Source organism: Falco cherrug, chromosome 3, assembly GCF_023634085.1.
Source record: "Falco cherrug isolate bFalChe1 chromosome 3, bFalChe1.pri, whole genome shotgun sequence".
Classification (NCBI taxonomy): Eukaryota; Metazoa; Chordata; class Aves; order Falconiformes; family Falconidae; genus Falco; species Falco cherrug.
The window spans coordinates 97,853,258-97,873,573 of record NC_073699.1 but is presented as its reverse complement, the minus strand read 5'-3'; the positions used below and the strand labels follow the sequence as shown (position 1 = coordinate 97,873,573).

Sequence of the window (20,316 nt, the reverse complement as noted above, 5' to 3'; positions counted from 1 at the left end):
GTGACAGTTTTAACTGTTTGAACCAGCTATACAACAGAGGTCCTTCTTCACACGAAACAGCTTTGACACCAGAATACCCATGTAAATAAAATAAAGCATAGCCTTCCCAACTCCTTGCCCCCCCTTCCCTTTTTTTTTTTTTTAAGTTAGGGTGAGTAAGCAAGCAAGAAAGATGATCTTTATAGCTCAGTAATTAAAGCCCTGGCATATTTTCCATTATGCATGCCAATATGGATTCCAGTCTCAGACTGCAACAACTTCCCAGGCTTCAGAAGCAAGATTGCTTTAGGTAAGCAAATGCAGACTTAGGGTAAGAACTGGAAACAGAACTACTGCAGAAACAAAACAGAAAAATCATCCACATCCAGAATGACCCAACAAGCAGCTTAAAGCTCTCTTAAACAGGTACTGCTGAATTTAGCCATGGTAAATCTAAAGTGCCACCCTTCCTTCTCCACCTTGCTTTCAGCCAGAGGTCACTGCTCCCATAACAAGAACAGCAAAACATTGTTCTTTTATGTAGTCTTCACAGGCAGCTTATGGCAAGATGTTGGCTGTATGCAGGAATGGAATGCTGCAAAAGATCACAGCAAAACCTGCCAGATCTTACTGGTCAGAGCTCTTAGAAAAAACTACTATGGGAACATTTAAAAATTTATTCGAGCACCATTATTTTAAAAGCTGTCATAAAATCTAAGGAGGACAGAGTGCTCATTTTCTTACCACCCAGCATAGACACTCTGTACCTAAGGGCAAGTTGTGTTGTAAAGGTTTGCATAAAACAAACTGTTTTAAAATCTTAAATTCCTTTCAGAGGAAGCTAAATGTAAGTCAGTATATCTTAGAAGAGCATGGGGGCATGGGAGGTTACCGATGGCTGAAGACCAGAGGGCACTCTTTACTCCTCCTGGTTGTGAGGCTCTTACCTGGGAACTGGTTTTGACATCTACAGATATTTTTCCTTTCTCAGTGCTCCAGACTGCATGTCAGATCAGTATTAGTTTTCTAGAATAGGCACAGCATGAAATACTTTGAGAACATTATATCAATAAGCCATATGTTCTTCTTTAAGGGCCACAATGGGAGTCCCTTGTAAACAACAGGAGACATTATCACAGATATTTAAAGGCTGAACATTTGCTCATTTTACTCTAAAGAGAAACATTACTCTAGTACCATTATGCCGGTCATATGTTAAACTACACACAGCATTAAAAATCTATGGTGACAGGTATACAAACCAAATCACAGTCCCAAATGGACTTCAATCCATTTGCAGCCTTCCTTTACAGGAATGCAAATTCCACAGCTCGTAACATGACTGAATGATTTTATCAATGTATTTTTCATTTTTATGTTGTGATTACAGTTGAAGGCCCCTGGTCACAAATGCACAAAACATTTCCCCTCCCAGTATCGTCATTGTGCATTGTTATAAACGCACCAGGGCAAACTGCTAAAACATTCCTGCAAGGCTTTATAAAAGTCATAAAGGCTGGATCTTCACAAGTCTTCAAACTGCACTGAAATCCCTTGTATTTGAACATGGTTTTGTATGTATATTTCAATTATCTTGAAGAAAACTACCTAAACAGTGTAACCTGTTGTCATGGTTTAAACCACCTGGCCGAAACCAGGACACCTGCAATTATGCTTTGCTTTTACAATAACTCTGGCTCTTCTGCTAATCAGGAAAATGCAAATCTTGGAGGTGCTTGCTGAATTTAGACAGTTCTACAGTTTTACATATCTATTCTCTGATAACTACTGAAATAACATCCCTTAGTAACTAATCCACTAAATTCCACACCTTATCACTCTCAGCAAAAGCAGGCTCTCTGGCACATAATTTTTTATGTAATAACGAAGCTAGTCTGGAGTGGGAAAAACACACAAAGGCACACTAGGACGAAGCATAAAATAACTCCACCAAACATCAGCCATACCAGTTTTAAAAGTGAGCAATCAGAATACAAGAGGCAAGATTTCAACTGCGTTTGCGTTTTGCTTTTTCCATTTACTGCAGTAACAGACTGTTCGATTGCACTCACATGGCTCTTCCCCAGTTACACTTGCAAAGCCCAAAGTCATTTGCAGAGGGAAACCGGCAGAGCAGCTGTCAACAGAAGAGTAAATGTGATGGTCCCGTTATCATCACCCAAGCAAAACGTTAACTTAGAAACTCCAGCAACCTGGCAAGGCTCACCAAAGGCTCTGCAAAGCCACTGCAAACTTCTATCAAAAGGTTTCACATTAGGATTCCACCTCTGATCTCACACATGAGAAAAATCACATGTTTGTTATCACTTGGGAACACAGTATACATCGCATGCGTACACAGACAGCAGTACCTAGTCTAAGAATCAGTTAAATCTTCAGGAATGGGGTTTGAACAGGAGTTAAGATGAAAGTCTCCTGCTATCTCTTTCCACAGGGGACATTTTCTGTCCTGACACAGGGCAAACCAGCTTCTTACATCCCAGTGCCCACTGTTCTAGGCACCCGACAAACAGCCCAGGCTCTGCACTATAATGTTTATTTCTAAAGCTGATATTTCAAGTGCTTACAGTTTCAAGGCATAGCTTAAAGAGCTCTTCTCTGCAGTAATTTTTGTTGGTGTGCTATTCCCCAGCACAGCCTTGCTGACTTCTTTCAAAAAAAGCGTGAAGCTGTGTCTGTGCTCATCTGGTGGTACTGGTTTGTCATCAGTCCTTCTTTAGTAAATTAGAAGAGTCACCCATGAAGTAAGCTGGGGAAACAGCCTCATCCTGTGCAACGTTGCAGCACGCTACTAAAAATAGCTGCTGCCTTCCACTCCAGAGATGGAGGCTTCCTGAGAGCAAGGCATTTCTATACTCAGGGCATGCACATGATACACAGCACGCCGATATATCACCGCTTGTCCATATGTAAAGGGAATAGATTTGCAATATTTCCCCAGCCTAAAAGCTATCCCAGCCACACAGCTAGTACACTTCTCGTAAACACTCTTCAGCCTCCCCCCCAAACCCCAGCTTGTATTTTAACTCATGTTTTTTAATTCCATCTCCACAACTGCCGAAGCAGCTCTATGTTTCTGCTAATCTTTTTTGAAATATAAGAAAGTGAAAAATGTTTCAGGAGAAATTTTGGAACATCTTTGGATTTGTTTTTTAAAAAAACATATTTTGTTTAAATAGAAGCAAACAACAAGTTTTTGATCTCAGCTCTCACATGCAAATCTGGACCATTCCACATTTAGACAGAAAAACTGAATCAATCTATTTCTGAACAGCTTTTGCATTAGGACTGAAAATGCTCTCTGCGTAAAAGTATAGCAGAGGACTTCAGGAACTGAGCATAAACAGCTAAATAAGAGAGAACATTTAGCTGATTCTTAGACTACATATATACAAAGTTTGCTCCCACGTACTACTACACACCACAAGAATGTCTAAAACTCTGAGCAGGACAACCTCAGTTCTATGCAGGCTCTGAGCAAGGATAGGCAAAGCATGAGGATCCCTCACTCAGAAGGGGGCAGAAGCTGGAGGGATGCTTCCAGACAAAGGGACCCACTGAATCAAGAGATGGAAGAAGCGATCGCAAAAGGATAAAACACAAAATATACGACTCTGAACCACTTACAGATAAGAGGCTGTGAGTCTGAAGGAACCCGTTACTGAGCAGAGGAGCAAAACTTGCACAGCTTCTTCAGAAGCTGACAACTTTGCATTAAACATTTGCTAAAATGTTATTTCGTCACCATGCAAAATGTATGGTTATGATGCGCTGCTCACAGAAACGATGGACTGCATTTGGCAATGCGGTAAGCCTGCCCCATGCTTCTTACAAGATCCAGCCAAGCAGCGCTGGCTGCACCTCACCGCACAGCCGGTCCCCCAGCAGCACAGAAATGCCACCAGGAATAAGTAGCTCCTCACCTCACCTCTACTGCCTGGTAAGGAAGCGTGAGAGGCCAGTGCTTTGCCTGCTCAAATTCAGGAAAAAGGTGTCTGAAGAGCTTTGCTCAGCACAGCCAGCGTTCTGTGAGGTACAGCAGCAGAGCTCTAATTAAAAGCACAGACTTCATCTCAGCGAATAGTTTTCAAAGAAATTTAAAAGTACATGAATACTCTAAGTTTAATCCATAAGGCAAAGAGCTGAATCACAGACACTGACGACGCAGTCCCTGGAAAGCAGCTTATTATACACTCCATTTCTGGTTCCAGGAGCATCCCAAGTTCAATGTGTAGCAGCTCTATATGCAGATAAGCTGAAAGGAGAATGCCAGTTTCAAACACCCATGAGGAAAGTTCAAATCTGGAGTCTAATTAACCTCACAAATCTCCCTTACCTCTAGCATGGGAAAGTTACAGTCAATTCGGGAAATCGGGAAATCTCACTCTGTATTTCTGCCAGACATCCAGATTCCAGACAACGGCATTTCTCCTGAGCCCCACCATGAAGCCCAAACTCCAGTCGGGAACAAGCGAGAACACCCGCTGACCCAGGCTGGAGGGCTGTCCACCATCCCAGGGCGCTCCAGAGCTAGGTGGTGCTTTCCTGGGACAGCACTATTCCAGGAGCAGAGCTGTCCTGTCCCACAACAAGAGCTCAAGCACCACTTCACAAACAGAGCAAGGCTGATGCCTCGAATGTTCCCGGGCTGCTCCAGCAACTAGATGTGCATAGGATCCCTGGCTTGTTTCATGCCTTGGGGAGTCACCAGCTTCTGCTCATTGCTGGGGTAAGAGTGCAATTAGGGGCAAGCTGGGGCTCTCTGTACATCCACGCTTCCTTCTCCATTAGCACAGCATCTCATGCAGCTTGTTCCCAGGGTTGGAGAAGTATTGCCATTGCTAGGAGATCCTCATTTATGCACACCCTTCTGACCACACATATGAGTTCCCCTATTCTGATAGAGCTTTGGATTGCCCCTTTACAAGGGTTTACATTTCCAGGTTCCTGTATTCCCTTTGGAAAGCATGTTTTGGCTTAGCCCAAAAGCTTAGCAGGAGAACCCCTGGCATTCCACTGTATCTTTGAGAACTTTGTCGTTAGTGTATTGGGTTCAAAATATTTCAAGTAAAATGGTATGGGTCTGAAAAGGCCTGGGAAAAAGGCAAGCTCAGCCCAACAAACTGACAGGAGACTTCTGAACTATTCCCAGCCCACCTGATAAAGCAGCTTCCCTTCATCTGCACCGAATATTCTTGGAGAACAACTGCCACTTGTGAGTTACCATGCAGAGCACAGGACTCTCTTGTACCACACAATCCATGAGGACTCCTCAGCAGCAGAAACAAGCTTTCTCAGAAGACCAAACCACCCACCAATTCAGCTAGGGGTGACAACCCAGATCCCATTGACACCAACAGATACACTGAGGCAGCTTCAGCAATGAAGGAAAAAGCTGGTGTATTTGGGGAGAGCACAAAAGGATCTGGGACGGACACATGAGTAGCTTCCATTGAGATCAAATTAACAGAGGAGCAGGAAGTTTTTGCTGTTTCTTGGGAGGGAAAAAAGAACAAAGAGGGATGCAAACAAGAAACGTACCTCAAATAAGCACTATCCTTCAACTTTATGAAGTTTTCCCAGCTGAATAGAAAAAGAAAAAGCTCTTGCATCTCTCAGGCAAGCTGAATTCTGTGCAGAACTAGATGCAAAGGTGGGACACAACACAGATTCTGAACACCATGAAGATCTGTCCTTCAAAACCATCAGGGCAGTCTTATAGTCAGATACCAGTGCCTCCCCACCCACACACACACTGAGTATTTCACCATATTGCAATTAAAGCCACCAAAGGCCAGCCTGAATCCTTGTTCGAGAGATCACTGTGCAAAAGCTGCTTTGAATATCGCAGTATGAGAAAAACATACCAGCACACCCTGCCCTCAATTAAGCAGCACAGTGCCTGACTCTTCTAGTAATGGTAGCTAGTAGAATTAACTTGCTTTTACCGGAGAGGAAGGAAAACACTGACTTTTGTCAAAGATGCTCATTTCCTACTTGTCAGGCTTTCCTTAAACTATCCCGTGTTCATGAGAAACCTGCAACCTCAAAGAGAGACTTCAAGCACCCCTGCTCCTAACACCAAGCCAAGCAGGGATTCAGTGCTATTCACTTGAATAGCATTCAGCCAGGGAAACTGAAACAGTAACATATGCGAAACAGCTTGAGTCTTGAGGATGTGAACTATACAGAATTAGTTAACAGAATTTTTTCTTTGAACCCACACACTCACCATAACATTCATTTAGTAAATCTGAATAAGAACTGTATTCGATAGCAACACAATCTGCATGTGAACGTTCTGTGAAGACTAAATTCCATGAATCAATAATTTGTTTCAATTGTCTTGATTCTGTTTACTATCTGCACTATGTTTTATCAGTCTTAATGTTGGACCTTCCTTAGTTTTAAATCTCTGCATAAGGCTTTGAGTGAACAAGGCCCGTGTTTACTTTGACTTCAAAGAGAATTAAGCATCTGCAGAAGTGTTTTCCAGACCGAGCTTTGTTAGCTCTACTGTCATAAGTTCAGGAAAAAAAAAACCATTAAATCACCACATCATCTAAATTTAAGAGGCTCTTAATTCAGTATCTCTCATATTTTGTAAAACAATACTATTTGTATAATGTTGGTATCATATATAGTATTGTAGTTAACATTAACTTAATAATGATGAAATATTTATTATTACCATTACAGTGTTGGCATGTTGATTTTTAGTATTGACAGAGCTGTCTGAAATGCTGTTTACAACATTTGTTCTAGCTAAAGAGATTTGGTAGAATTTGCTAATCAACTGCAACCACTTCCCACCCATAGAACTGATGCAAAGAAGGGGAAAAAAAACAGCTAGCGGCATCCAAAGACATAAACACTTTTACTTAGAACTCTGTAAAGAGAAATCCCTCTCTCTCCATATGGTTTTCTCTTGGCTCTTAATCATCTTTTCATTGGGTTCCAGCTGGCTGTCTCACTATCATCTAGCAGTATCACTAGCAAGACCAACTTGTTATGCCAAAGTCAGGCACAGGAAGATGAGAGCTGCAGAGCAGCATCACTGGATGCAGCAGTCTTTACTAGGAGCAAATTGTGCACAAATGCTGCATGGCAGGGTCACTCCACTGGCCTCAGCAGAGTAAGCACCGCTGCGTTCCCGAAACACAGCAGCAGGTCTGCCTTTGAACTTTTTAGGAGCAGGAGTGAAGAACGACTGCTACAATTGAAGCTACGGGGAAATTCTGCAGGCAGAAGTGTAATTACCTGAGTGGGAATTCTGGCTGAAAACCCAAACTTCTTTCTCTCCTTAAATAGAAACAAATGCTGTGCAGTCACCATGGAGAGATTACGTACAGCATTTGGATCACATGTAGCACTGAAATACAACACACACACACATACACAAGCCAGCCATGGAGCTGGTTTAGCAAAGCACAACCAACGGTCAGTTCTCCATCGACTACAGCCAGGAGCTCCCCTTCTGGCCACACCACCCTCCCTAGTCTCACAAATACCAAGCTGTATATCAAAACCCAGCTCCACATTAAAGGCCAGCTTTGCTAGTTGTTTAGCCCGTCTGGGAGGTACCTAGAGCTTGGCATGGAAGAGCCAGAGATGGAAGCCCTGACAAATTTATCTACTACCACCCAATTAAGATTTCAAATTGGGAATAGAAGAAAACCCCAGGGACAGAAACATCATATAGTGCCTGTTTGTGAAAGTCTGCTTGGATTTAGCTGAGCAGCCAGTCTTCAAAGTGCAGCAGTTCTTGCAGAGTCTGTAGAGGCTTTGAGTTCAGTTGCAAAAAATTCTCAGTTTTGGTCCATGTCCAACATCTCTGTTTTCCAGTCACCTTATGCAGCCAAGCACACCTCCTCATCTCTCTGCCTACCCCCTCCCTCTGCCCACTCCACAACCCAGCTCATTCTTCATCTTCTGACCCCGCCAGCCTCCAGAGTCAACTGCAGCTGCAGCCCCCATCTCCTGGGGTGGATTTTCCCCCTCCACTCCATCCCCCATGTCTCTTGCAGACACCCGCCTCCTCTGGACTGCGGCAGCATCCCAGGGGACAGTCACCCGAGCACAGGGAAAACGGGCACCCTTTTCCCTCTTCAGGCACGGCACAGTATGGGCTGCAGTCTTCCAGACTCATTTGGGTCTCACACTCTCCTCCAAAAGGCTACTTGTGCTCACTAATAGTCAGGGCACTTCATCTGTAGCTGCCCAACCATTCAGTCCTATTTTCGAAGGGAAGTATTGCTGCTCAGAGTCCCTGAAAAATCCACCCTGTCACTTTCTATTGTTTGAAGTTAGTAGGAATGTTGTCAGACTAAAAATGCCAGAAATTTGCCTCTCTCCTTCAAATCAGCCAAGCTTTGTTTTGTTAATAACTTCAGCCAGCCTCCAAGCCTTAGGAGAGTGCTTTTTATCTACGTACATGTCAGGCTGGTGACACCACGTGGGAATCTTTCAGTTCCTGAGACCAGCAAATGTGTCCATGTTGCTGTGTATCAGGAATGCCATTCCATGGCTAGTCCTTTTCTCACCTCTCTGATTTATGCTCCTAGATTAATGAGCTACTGCAGAGACAGCTAAGGTTGTAGACACAGAGATGTCTCCCATCCAATTTTTCTAATCATCCTCCAAGCTACGAAACAGCTTTGAATTTGGGAGTTTTGAGAACAACTCTCCTTATTTTAAAAATATACACATACATTTCAATTTCCTCCACATAACACCAACAATTACAGAAACAGCTGTTTCTGATTTTGTAGTGATTTTTCCCCAGCGTGCACATCCCTGCGACTGGCTTTTGTTTTCATTCTCACAAGACAAAGCATAAAGAGACCTGCACCTTCTTCCCCTTCCCACAGCTCCTCTTTTTCTCCAGTTTCAATGATGTGCTTCACATAGGCTCTGTTCCATTGGTTTTCTTAAAAGGGGAATATCCTATATTTGTATTTATGAAGAATTAACCTCTATTTTTTCAACAAACACCACACATCCTGGTGCCTTGACTGCACTGAAACTTGCTCATTTTTAATTTTACAGATTGACGAAAAGCTGCTAAAATAGGAATTTTCTATTGTCAATCAGCATGAGAGCAGTCTGCTCTTGAAAGGCTCCATCTCCGATTGTTCAAAAACATACTGCTCACCACATCAATTTAATCATGTGCACAAGATATTAAAAGATCAGGCTAAGTGTACAAATCCTGTTGAGTTCCAAGAAGGTTCTTTTCATAAATATGAATGAGGGCCAATTTCATGGTGCTTGTTACATCCCATGTACTCTTATATCTTCAAACTATCATTTGTCTTTTTATGTGCCAATAATCAATTTGTAAAGCATAAATCATAAAGCTTACCTGTTTGATTTTGCTACAGCCTATGATTTTACGTTTAATCAATTTTCTTACTTCGAAAACTGACACAGTTTCCATTTTATCACCTTATCTGTGTTTGAAGGAACAAATAAAAATCACCTTTCTGCAAGGATTAAAATTTCACCTATTTGCTTATAAACTAGTTTCGGGACTGCACCATCACAGCAAGTTTTTAATCAGAAATGCATGCAAGAAGCTCAGCCTGTACGTTATGTTCTGCCATATATCAAGCAGCAATCGCATTTCAGCATTATCACATACAACCTGCAAACATCTGCTAAAGAGACCAAGAAATATATAGAACAGCAACAACAAACCCACACACCCCAAAAGGTCATTTGACTTGCATTCTGTGTGAATTCAAACTGGACACAAGAATCAGGTCCCTGTTGATTAAGGATGAAAAAAGAACAAAAATTCATGGAGGACACTTCTTTCTCAGGAGACAGTAAATGCACATTGGAGAGTTCCTTGCAGCTTAGGATGCCAGCACAGGTAGGTGCAGCCACATGCACGCACTCCGAGCTGGGTAGAGATGCTAGCTGCAACCTGGAAGCCATACATAACCTTGGTGCAGTGCTTTACACAGTGAAGTAAGGTGCACTGGGGCAGGGAAGATCACTTTAGGCTCACTGCCATGCAACTGAGCTTACCGAGCTTTCCAACCATACCAGCTGAGGGGTTGGACTGGAGACAGGAGGAACACGTAGGGCTGCCTGCAGCCATCCATGCAGTGATCTCGTAGGCTGGGGTCACTGTCTCAATGTTAGTATTCATTTGATGCTGAAAGTCCACTAGCTTTACTACTTGAAAGACCCATTAGTCATGCACACATCGCCCTTTCACATATATGGAAATGAAATTTGTCAGGTTTTACAGAAAGTTTCCCACTACAAATCGGGATAAGGTCACCAGATGATATTCACTTGTTAACAGGGTCTCAGGAAGTTTAGAAAAACCAACAATCCACCAACAAAACAATTCCTCATAGATTTTAATAATTACAGGGTGGTTTTGAATCTTTTGACTTCATACAAAGAGTCTGTTTCATGTGAATAGTTGTGAAAAAACAATGTATTTCTTCTAGCAGCACTAGTTATCTCAGCACAAATGACCCAAAACAGGATCTTCAACTGACAGCACTGCCTTAACATTTCTCTGCTATCTTCTATAATAACCTCTTGGAAGTATAAACCATGGCTGTTTTTTTCTTTTTTTAAAAAAAAAAAAAAAAGAAAAAAATCTCCTACAGACATCTACTCCTAAGGATATAAACAGATTCAAAACAGTAATCAAGGAATTGTACAATGATCTCAAAGGACATTTAAAACGTTTTCCCTAGTCACAGCCTGTCCCTGCCAACTGATGATATTTCTTCCCATTTAAAAGCTTGCCTTGCTGCTCGGAATCCCAGATTCAGGGCTGGTCTTTTCCAATGTTTTTGAAGAATACTTAAGAAATCCAACCAGAGAGTGAAATGTGTGTGTATTTTACATGAAACTATCTTGTTCACTTAAAAAAGGGAGGAGGGGGAAGACTGGAGGTACTGAAGCGCCTTCACTTGAGTTCCCACAGGAGGTCCACCAGCACCCTGAATGACCGGTAGGGATTTGCTGCTCTCAGACCAACACCCCAGCTGTGCAAGAAGAAACACTCCCTCTCAACTTCAGAGGAGGGTGCCTGGACAAAGACAGCGATGCCTGTATGCCAGGATGTAAGAAGAAAGCCTTCTGTGGTGTTATTTATTGTAGCAACAGGCCCTGGCAACAGTTAGACTCCATGGTGATAGCGAACAACCGAGCTCCCACGGAAGAGGCTGGGACATTCCTGCTCCCTGGACTTGCAGCCAGCAGATGGTCACAGTTTCACCATGGGCTGCAATATTTCTAACCGGGTCGCTGTCACCCAGCTGTCTTCTGAAGAGCTACAGAAGAACCAGGAAGCCAAAAGCCAGGTAGGGCCTTCTTCCAACGGGCTCTGTAAAATACATTTGACGTCTTGACGTGCAGGTGTACAAGGACATATGCATACACAGGGAAATGATTTTGCTGATATTAGCAGGAGCTCTGACTGTGTCAGGGAGCTTTTTAAGAGAGGGGCTACTCACTCAGCTTAACACAACCCGTCTGTCACAGGGAGAGCAGGTTATCTGGCCACGTGCATGAGCTGATGAAACAGCACCTGAAAAGTTGCTTTACCACCATCTGACCCAACTTGCCTCACTGAAAGATACAATTAAAGGCACCTACATCCCACACCAGTAATGAATTACAACACTGCAGCAAGGTGGGTTTTGTCACAAAGAGTTACGAGGCAGGGGGCTTGTACCCTGTAATATTTGCCTATATACCTGTGCACTGCCACTTGCGTGTTTGCAGAATTGAGTTGGCTCAAGCCCAACATACAGGGAAGAGACAAAGAGACATCTAGGGTCTCATCCTGCATACTTTGGAGGCTCAAAGCTATTGTTTAGAAGGTGCATAGGTTAACACCTTACTGGGTGCTAAATTTAAAACTCAGGTTTAAATTTCTTACTAACGATCCACATACAGAAGGCACTTGAAGTTCTGAAACAATACCATAATATGGACATGTTTAGGCTTGAAGTTATTGCTTTCCTCTCCTCACCATCAACATCCACCTGTGACAGAACATGGAGAAGTACCAGGAACGTCTTTGTCTTCCACTGCACTCTGAACCTGCCAGTTCTGTGGTACTACTCTAGATACCACCTTAAATCTTTAGAAAGCCAAGGAGCTTTTCTCATTTGTTTCTTCATTTTCTTGTAGACTAAAAATGACAGCACTGCTGGAACAGAAGCTGCCCCCTCACAGGATGGGGCAGCTTGGCCAATGGGCACCTCAAAGGACAGAGCCAAACTTGGATGCGAGACCAGTGAGGGAGACTCCCCCAACGACCTACCAGAAAGATTTACACCTCAGAAAAACAGCAATGCACAACACACAGGTAAACAGCAACCGAAGTTCATACCAGCTCCACAAATGGAGGTCTAGGAGGAATTATTCTTGGCAGTCTATTGCTACAGTCAGCTTCTACACCCAGAAGCGCTCATGCTGCAACACAAGTATTGAGCTGTCAGCATTGATTTAAAACCATACTATAGTAGCAGAAAGCACTTCCTAGCTGGTGGTTATCTTCTGCAGCATGACTCAAGCCTCACTACCAGAACAGGCAGCAGGGTAGGTAGGTACTTGTCTTGGCAGACACCTGGAACACACCAAGAGAACAAACTCAGCCTTGTCCCCAGGGGTAGCCCTCTCTGACTGGGGTTACAGCACACTGGGAGGATGCATTGCCCACACGAGAGCTGTCAGTCTGCTCTTAGTCATTTTTTACAACAGAATGGTCCATGCAATGCCCCTGACTACCATCAGGTAGAGACAGTAAGTAAACACCATGTTATTCCTTAAGTCTGCAATCCAAAGTGGCAGGGCCAGTTATCATATAGAGAAAACTAAAGATTCCAGAAGTCATCATGACAATAAGCAAAGGTCTGCTAAGAAATGTATTTTTTAGGTACAAGTGAACACTTAAATCCAAACTTTTCTGTAATCTTAGGGTACCATTGTAGCAAGAGTTGCTAATGGAAAAGCAGCACCATCTCTGGTGCATTTAAACCTCCTAATTTTGTAGTTTAACTCTTGTATTTTTAAAGTGCTATGAACAGCTTACATTTCACAAACACACTAAATGGAAAATCTACAGTCGTTGTTTACTCTTTGTAATAAACAAGGGTTGTAATAAAACATTTCAAATTGAACACAAAAGGAATAATTACTGGTGTTTGCTATTCATTAAAGAGGACTTAACTCCCAATGCCACAGAAGGACGTGATGAAAGGATTTCATTTCATATTGAACAAAATTATTTGCTTGCTCTGAAATGGCGTTTCATTAATTTCAAACTCCTTTTCCTCCCACTCGCTGAAAGATAACTTCACAGGAAATTTCTAAACAGAAAGGTTTTGAAATTATGCTTCAATCATCTGTTTGGAGACACACAAAAAACCCCCATACCATACCAAGATACTTCAACTACATTTTCCTCCTGAATGGATGAGTAAAACCAATAAAAATTCACATCACTTGTCAATGTTGCCCACTCATCATGCTTTTATTTTTCGCAAGGATATGTTTTGCTGTATACTGGCTTCTGACATTTACGTGTTCTGACTGACAGCTGAACCCTTGTACTTTTTGGGTAACTGGTTCAGTTATTTTAGGCAAGGTATGGAATCAGCTTCTACAAGGTGGTAGATACTCTTTATTTTTGTTTTACAACTAAAAACATAAGCCAACGTTGTCATACTCACACTGCTTATAGGGACTGGCGGATGTCAAATAACCGATTTTTATTTGGTCCAAGCAGTCTTTGTACAAAAGCTCTAACTTCTGCCAATAGAGGTTGGGCAGATGGTAGAACTGTCAACTGAGGGTTGAAAAACCTGATGGGTCTTGGCAATCAAGTCATTTGTTGTTTATTCATGTCTAATATGCGGAAACTAGACAGCCACTCAGAAGGGTTATCAAAATAATTTGGGTTTTATTCTTAATTGCTGTTTATAAATATATAATTAAGTGTTGGAATGCTTATGATCAGGCTCAAATGTTGCAACAGCATTGCTACATATCATAGACCACAACAGCATATGAAAGTTTGGGTTCATTTAACAGAACAGAGTGATGTTTACAAGACTACCTGTTAGTAGCCTTGTACTATCTTGTCCCAGCCTGGCTTTCTCTGACCAGATCACAGAACCCTTGAGAACTTGAACTGCAAAGAGCTCCCTGTGGACATTAGGGAACACACTCAAAAATTGAATTCACGGGTCTTCAACACATGCTTCCACACTTTCCTGAATGTGCCACTCTGGGGGTAACTGACTGCAGTCAGAAACTGAACCAGGTGCCTGCACTGTTTTTCAAGCCACTAAAAAGCTTACTGCAAAGTTTAAGCAGTGAAGAGAGCCTGGAGCAGGCCTCCTCCACTGGATGTTCTCAGTATGTAACCTCTTAAATAAAATCTCTGGCATTGGAAATGCATCATAAAGCTTTGTTTGAATGACAAGTGCTCTACAAGTATTAAGCTTTAATGTTTTCATCTTTTGAAGATGCACTGCTCACCAGTGAGTTCATCAGTAAATCATGGTCCTTACGGGATACAAGGAGGCAAAAATCATCAGACATTCTAGAGGAGCTGAGGATGCAGGGAATAATCAAGAGCCAAAGTACCACTGCCAAGACAGCAGAAGTGTATGAAAACAAGGTAAGTGTCATTATATGGGACAGGACCACTGCTACAGCTCTGACCCTGCTTTCAGCACCCCGAGATTCAGTTTCTGCACACACAAAGCATCCAAACATACCTCCTTTAAGACTTTAGAAGCAAGTTTGTTTAACAGAGAACTGCATTCTAGGGATGTTAATACAACAAGCTGGCAGCAGTTTCCAGTTTTTTGCATCTTCTGGGCTTGTTTGAAATGGGGACAAAGGAGATAACAGTGCTAAGAACTTGCCCTTTGGAAAACTCACTGGAAGTTACATGCCACAAACTTGTTTCTCAAGTCCACAAATGGAGAAGAAATACTACTGGAGGGCTTACAATTACACTTAAGTCCTCAGAAATCCTAAATATTCACACTTCTGAGAAATCTACAATTCACATTTGATCTCAGATTAAGAAGCCATTAAAAAAACATGGATTTAAAAAAAGTTACAGAACTGGTATTTGACTACTAAGAAGCTAGCATCCATTTTCTTTTCATTCTGAATGATAACCTGGGGTTTATTTTGGCTTCTGAACTCAAGCATTACGTTAAAGACCAGGTGCCTCCTCCAGATAGGGTTTCAAGTATAGATGTCAGGAGGGAGAAGGTCTGCAGGGAGTCTGTAAGAAGTTTAACACATCTATGGATACATGCTGTCCAAAGCATGATCTCACCACTGCTTGAACATGGGAACAACTCAAGCTCAAACCAAGGATGATTCTGAGTAACTTTGTCATTTGAGGCAAGCCTCTAACCTCAGACTCTTATGTTATTGAGGATCAAACAGAAACTTTCATAAGGAGGACTAACGGAGCAACTGCCACCTTACAATTTGGCCACTGGTGCTGCCTAACACATTTCCTATTGCCAGCACTTTGGAAAACGGGGCTAGAGGGTCTCCAAGTACAGCTTCTCCATAGACTTTACTTTCTTCCCTCAGACAAATTTTTGAGTATCCGAGAGGATTATCCCCTCTGTGGTTAAATTTAGGTAACATACTGCAGGCAGGTTTTTATATTTTTTCCCTTCATAAGATATGCAAGTGTCTGCTGGTTTTTTTGGTATTTTTTTCCTCCTGTATTAAAAAGCTGTCTGGTATTAAATTACACATACTCTTTTATTGACAGAAACTCAGTCTGTGCTATTTCTCCTTAGAGAATTTCTATCCTCCCAACATGAGGAAGGCACTTTTTTTTTTTTTTGTCTTAGAATCAGTACAGCTTTTAGAAATGAACCTCATACTTCTTACTGAAAGCCAACTTTTCCAAATGATATTTTACATTTGAGCTGGGCCCACTGCTGGGTGACCTACAAATGTAAACAAATCTGACACTAGCTGTTAACTATTAGTTGTCCTTTAGAAGCAACAGAAAGTTTGGCCTGTGTTATCTCCTGTAAGAATAATTTACTCCACTAGAACTCAAATGCAGCAGATTGCCTATGAATAGAGGGACTAGATGCACTAAACACAGACACAGAAGAAAAGGTTTCTTGCCCAGAAATATTCCAAGTTACAACATGCAGCTCTGGATTTTGAGTATTAATACATAGGTAAATTCACGTCTGAGATTTTGGATTTGACCAGGAATAAGCATGACTAGCTTTATGTCAAATTTCAGTCCAGCAGTAGCTTCAATGAAGAACTGAGCTCACAGACCTCACAACACTGTGAAAGACGAGTACAACCAGGTTTGAGAGTATTTTTCTAATAATACTGGAGATGAGACACCTTTGCAAGAGCTTTCCCTTCCCACGCATAGTTCTGCTCCACTTAAGTATCTGCATCCCTCAAGCCTTGGCAATATTACCTGTCTTCTCTGGATATCCTGCGTTGGTGACACTGGAACAGCTGTGCTAAAAGCCTTCAGTCTTCTGACCATCCCTCACTTTACCCCAAACAAAGGGACTCCAAGCAGTACAGGTTAAAATGCTTTTTTTATACCCGTTTCTAAGTATTCATTCCCTAAAGGAGCGGTACTTTTGAGAGCAGCATTTCACAGGTCTAGCGTAACAAGGAAGAGCCATATACGCCACAGGATAAACCAGCCTCTACCGCTTTAACATTGGCTCTTACTAAAAATGCCAGCAGAGCCAGAACTTCCACCTAAGGTACAAGTATCCAGGCTTCTTTGCACAATTACACTTCAGCATTGAGGGGAAGGAAAAAAAAAATAAATAAATGCCGGTTTTCTCTCCAGTGCTTCAAAAAGATAATATAGAATATCTCCAGTTGGAAGGGACCCATAAGGATCATAGAGTCCAACTCCTTGCTCCTCACAGGACTACCTAAAACTAAACCATACAGCTAAGGGCATTGCTCAGATGCTGGCAGGCTTGGTGCTGTGACCACTGCCCTGGGGAGCCTGGTCCATCAATCAACCACCCTCTCTCAGTGAAGAGTCTCTTCCCAATGTTCAAAGAATCATAGCTGATGTCAAACATGAAAATGTTTAATCCTCACCCCTGAAGAGTTACATTAAGCTCTTAATAAACACCCTTACTCCCAAGAAGTAGTAGGAGTTGAATTATAGGCAGCATGGGACACTTTAGCTTATTAATGCACCAGCAACTGTAGGATATCATCTATCAGGTTGACTTTCTTTCAAGGCTACCTTTAAAGGCACTCCTATGTGTGAGAGCTAGAGGGGTAAGCAAAAAGACCAAAAGCTGTAGTTTCAAGTGGAACGATCTACAGAAATTTTATCCATTTATCATGAGTTATCATTCACAAGGGATGCACACCAGTTATTATTTTAGCATTTCTATTGCTGTTAGCTTTCAATGTGGGTTCATTGAAGCTATAAGGACTCCTGATCACCCAAAACTGTTTAGCAAAAAGTTCTTTCCTCAGCTTATATAGACACAGAACAATCTGGAAAGCAACATGCTTGGTGAATAATCTGTTTAGTTTGGACATATTGGGAAGAATTTTCCATTCATCTCTTCTTATGCAGTCTGCAGTGTATCTTGGGTAAGGAATGACATGCTCAGCATGCAATACCTTCCCACTTCAGGCTATTGCTACGATAGCCTTTGTCATTAGAAAGAAGAGTTTCTTTCTCTTTTTCAAAAGTCTTTTGTTTCATTTTTATGATGATTGAACATTGCTTTGTTCAGATTTTTTTGTGTCATCTGCGTTCAAACTGTCTCCTTTGTATATCAGTTTTCTTCCTACTGATTCATGCTCCACCTTCATCTCACTACATGAGTCATCTTCTATACTATTTGCAGCACTTAACACTTCTGGCAGCAAGGCCCGGCTTCTAGAGTTATTTATGGCAATAGAAGTCTGGGGAGCAGATAACTCAGGAAACTTGTAGCAGGATAGCGATTATTTCAACCCTAGGTCCTTGGTGTGGGTTTAACATGGCTAAAACTGCTCATCATACAGAAGACGGTAGAATCCAGCCTCCTGACTGATCAAATAATCACTGCATCTTCCCAGAAGTGCTACCCTCAGCAGCAGAGATCTAAGATTGGGCTGCTCATTTGTATGCAGCAGAGGCCAGCAGTATCACAATTACAAAGCTCTAACAAAACTATTCTTAAGTCTCTTGAGCAGTAATAAAGTAACTTGCCTAAATACTTCAGGCCTCATTACAAAATCCCCACATCTGCTGGGTGTACAGCAACATTGCAAGCTTCACAGACACATCGCTCAGCAGAAAAGGGGAATTCTCACTGCAGACAACACTCACGAGTGAGCAGTGAGGTTATTAGCACATCATTATTTCTAGGCTTTCATTGGTATCAGGGTCCATCACCTCTACGCATGGGGAAAAAAAAAAAAGGCAGAAGGCAAGCAGCAAAGTGTCACCCCAACGTCAAAATACACCCTGCTGAAAGCTTCTAATATCTCTACAGGGAGATGCCCTGGAAAAGACACTGAAGAAATCCCCAGGTAGGCTGGAAGAAATTCAGTTTGGAAACAAGGAAGTGGGTGATTTTACAGTGAAGGACATGAAGATTTCTGCTGAAGTGAAAAAAACAGGTCATCTAATTCTGCTGTGTATTTTTCCAGTGTTTGCTTGATCACCTAAACTAAATCCCTCTACTTTTTATAAATCAAGCTAATACAGATAGTTTATATACTCTACTACCAAAACCTGATTAACGGCAGCACAACAGGCCCTATATTCATCTCATAGACATTGGAAGTCCAGGTTTATTTTTGCCGAAAACCTGGAAGATTACTCTAAAAAAATGCATAGGAGAAGAAACTTCTGGAGCAGTCTTTTCCTATAGTGAAAAATGCATCTTCCATGGACACCAGAATAAACTGACTAAGTTCAGTGCTAGCCGGAGTAACATTCTGATCACATTTGGGTAGAAAGATAGAACGAGCTGCTGCAGTTGTTTGACACATATGTGCTTCCATCCCTTATCATAAAGCACTGCTGGTATTGTTGTTTTGTTCCAGGTTAGGGAAGAGGAACTGAACAAAATGCCACAACACATCACATTTTTTTCTAGCAACTGTCCACCAGACTACAGGGAAACAGACTGAACAAGACCACCCAAGTTCTGAAAGTCAAGAGGGTACATACACCCCTCAGCCCTCACCTCCAGACATGAGCCAAGGGTACCACCAAAGGAAACAACTGCAGCAGAAGCCACAATTACTCCAGGACTTTCATCAAGTCTGATAACTCACAGCTGCATCAATAAAACAATACGGATCTAGGCTGTCTTACAAAAATGAACAACTCCCTGCAGCTGTCTTCTTTTTGGGCATAAGTAAATCATTTATCACAAGGCACAGCTGGGTCTTGTTACTACCTTGCTCACCTGGGAAAGTGGTACCTAATCCTAGTTGTTACACACTAATTGAAAGCAACAAACCAAACGAGAAGAGCCAGGAAGAGGTAAATTTGTAACTAGCCAGTCACTAAGTTTGAGCACATACACATTATCATTTTTCCATCAAGTTTACTTTATTATATTATGAAGTTTAGCTCACTTCTTGGATAGCTTCATGAAAAGACTCCCTTTTCCTAGGAAGCAGGGAAGAAGAGGTTGGAAAGACATTGTATACACATGGGAAAACATAAAAGCAGGTGTGCAGGAAAAAAACTGAGACCAGCAAAGATTTGGGGTAGTAGAACATGGTGGGACCCTAAGAGTAAGAAAAAAGGCTTTTAACTTATTGTGCGGAGTAACCAGCCAAGAGGTGAGAGCTTCAGACAGCAAGGTGACAACAGGCCCCCAAAACATCTATTTGACAAGCACTGCGCGTATGAGGGAAGGACAGAACAAATACTGAAATTACAACAGAGAAAGAGATTTATGGGCTGAGATATACAAAGCAGGGGTGAGTTGTCCACATGGAAAAAGATGACTGCTTCTGTTAGTGATGTGTTTGGCCAGTCTTTTGACTTTGGAAACCCCCATGCCCTACCTCCAACACACATACAATAGCTAGTTCTTCCAAAGACAAGTAGAGCAATTGTGCTGTTCATGCTCTCCCCACCCCCAGCCCTGTCACTCCCCTCTGGTCCACCTCTAAACTCATCCACCACCACTTCCATTTGGGCCACCAGCTCTGTCCACCTCCCTCCCCCATCAACCCCACACCACACTTACCTCTGCTTCTACCCTGGCTTTTGACTTTCTTACCTCCAGCTACAGGTGACACGTTCTTCTTTTC

At 42.2% G+C, this 20,316-nt stretch overlaps 1 protein-coding gene across 1 annotated transcript; it reads left to right on the top strand.

Annotated features, from left to right (window-relative positions):
- Positions 1 to 11,252: 11,252 nt before the first annotated feature.
- Positions 11,253 to 19,315, top strand: STMND1 (stathmin domain containing 1). Its single transcript, XM_055704823.1, is given in 6 exon segments — positions 11,253 to 11,336; positions 12,172 to 12,349; positions 14,514 to 14,668; positions 18,534 to 18,656; positions 19,087 to 19,140; positions 19,142 to 19,315. Coding segments are annotated over 6 exon segments (768 nt in total).
- Positions 19,316 to 20,316: the final 1,001 nt, after the last annotated feature.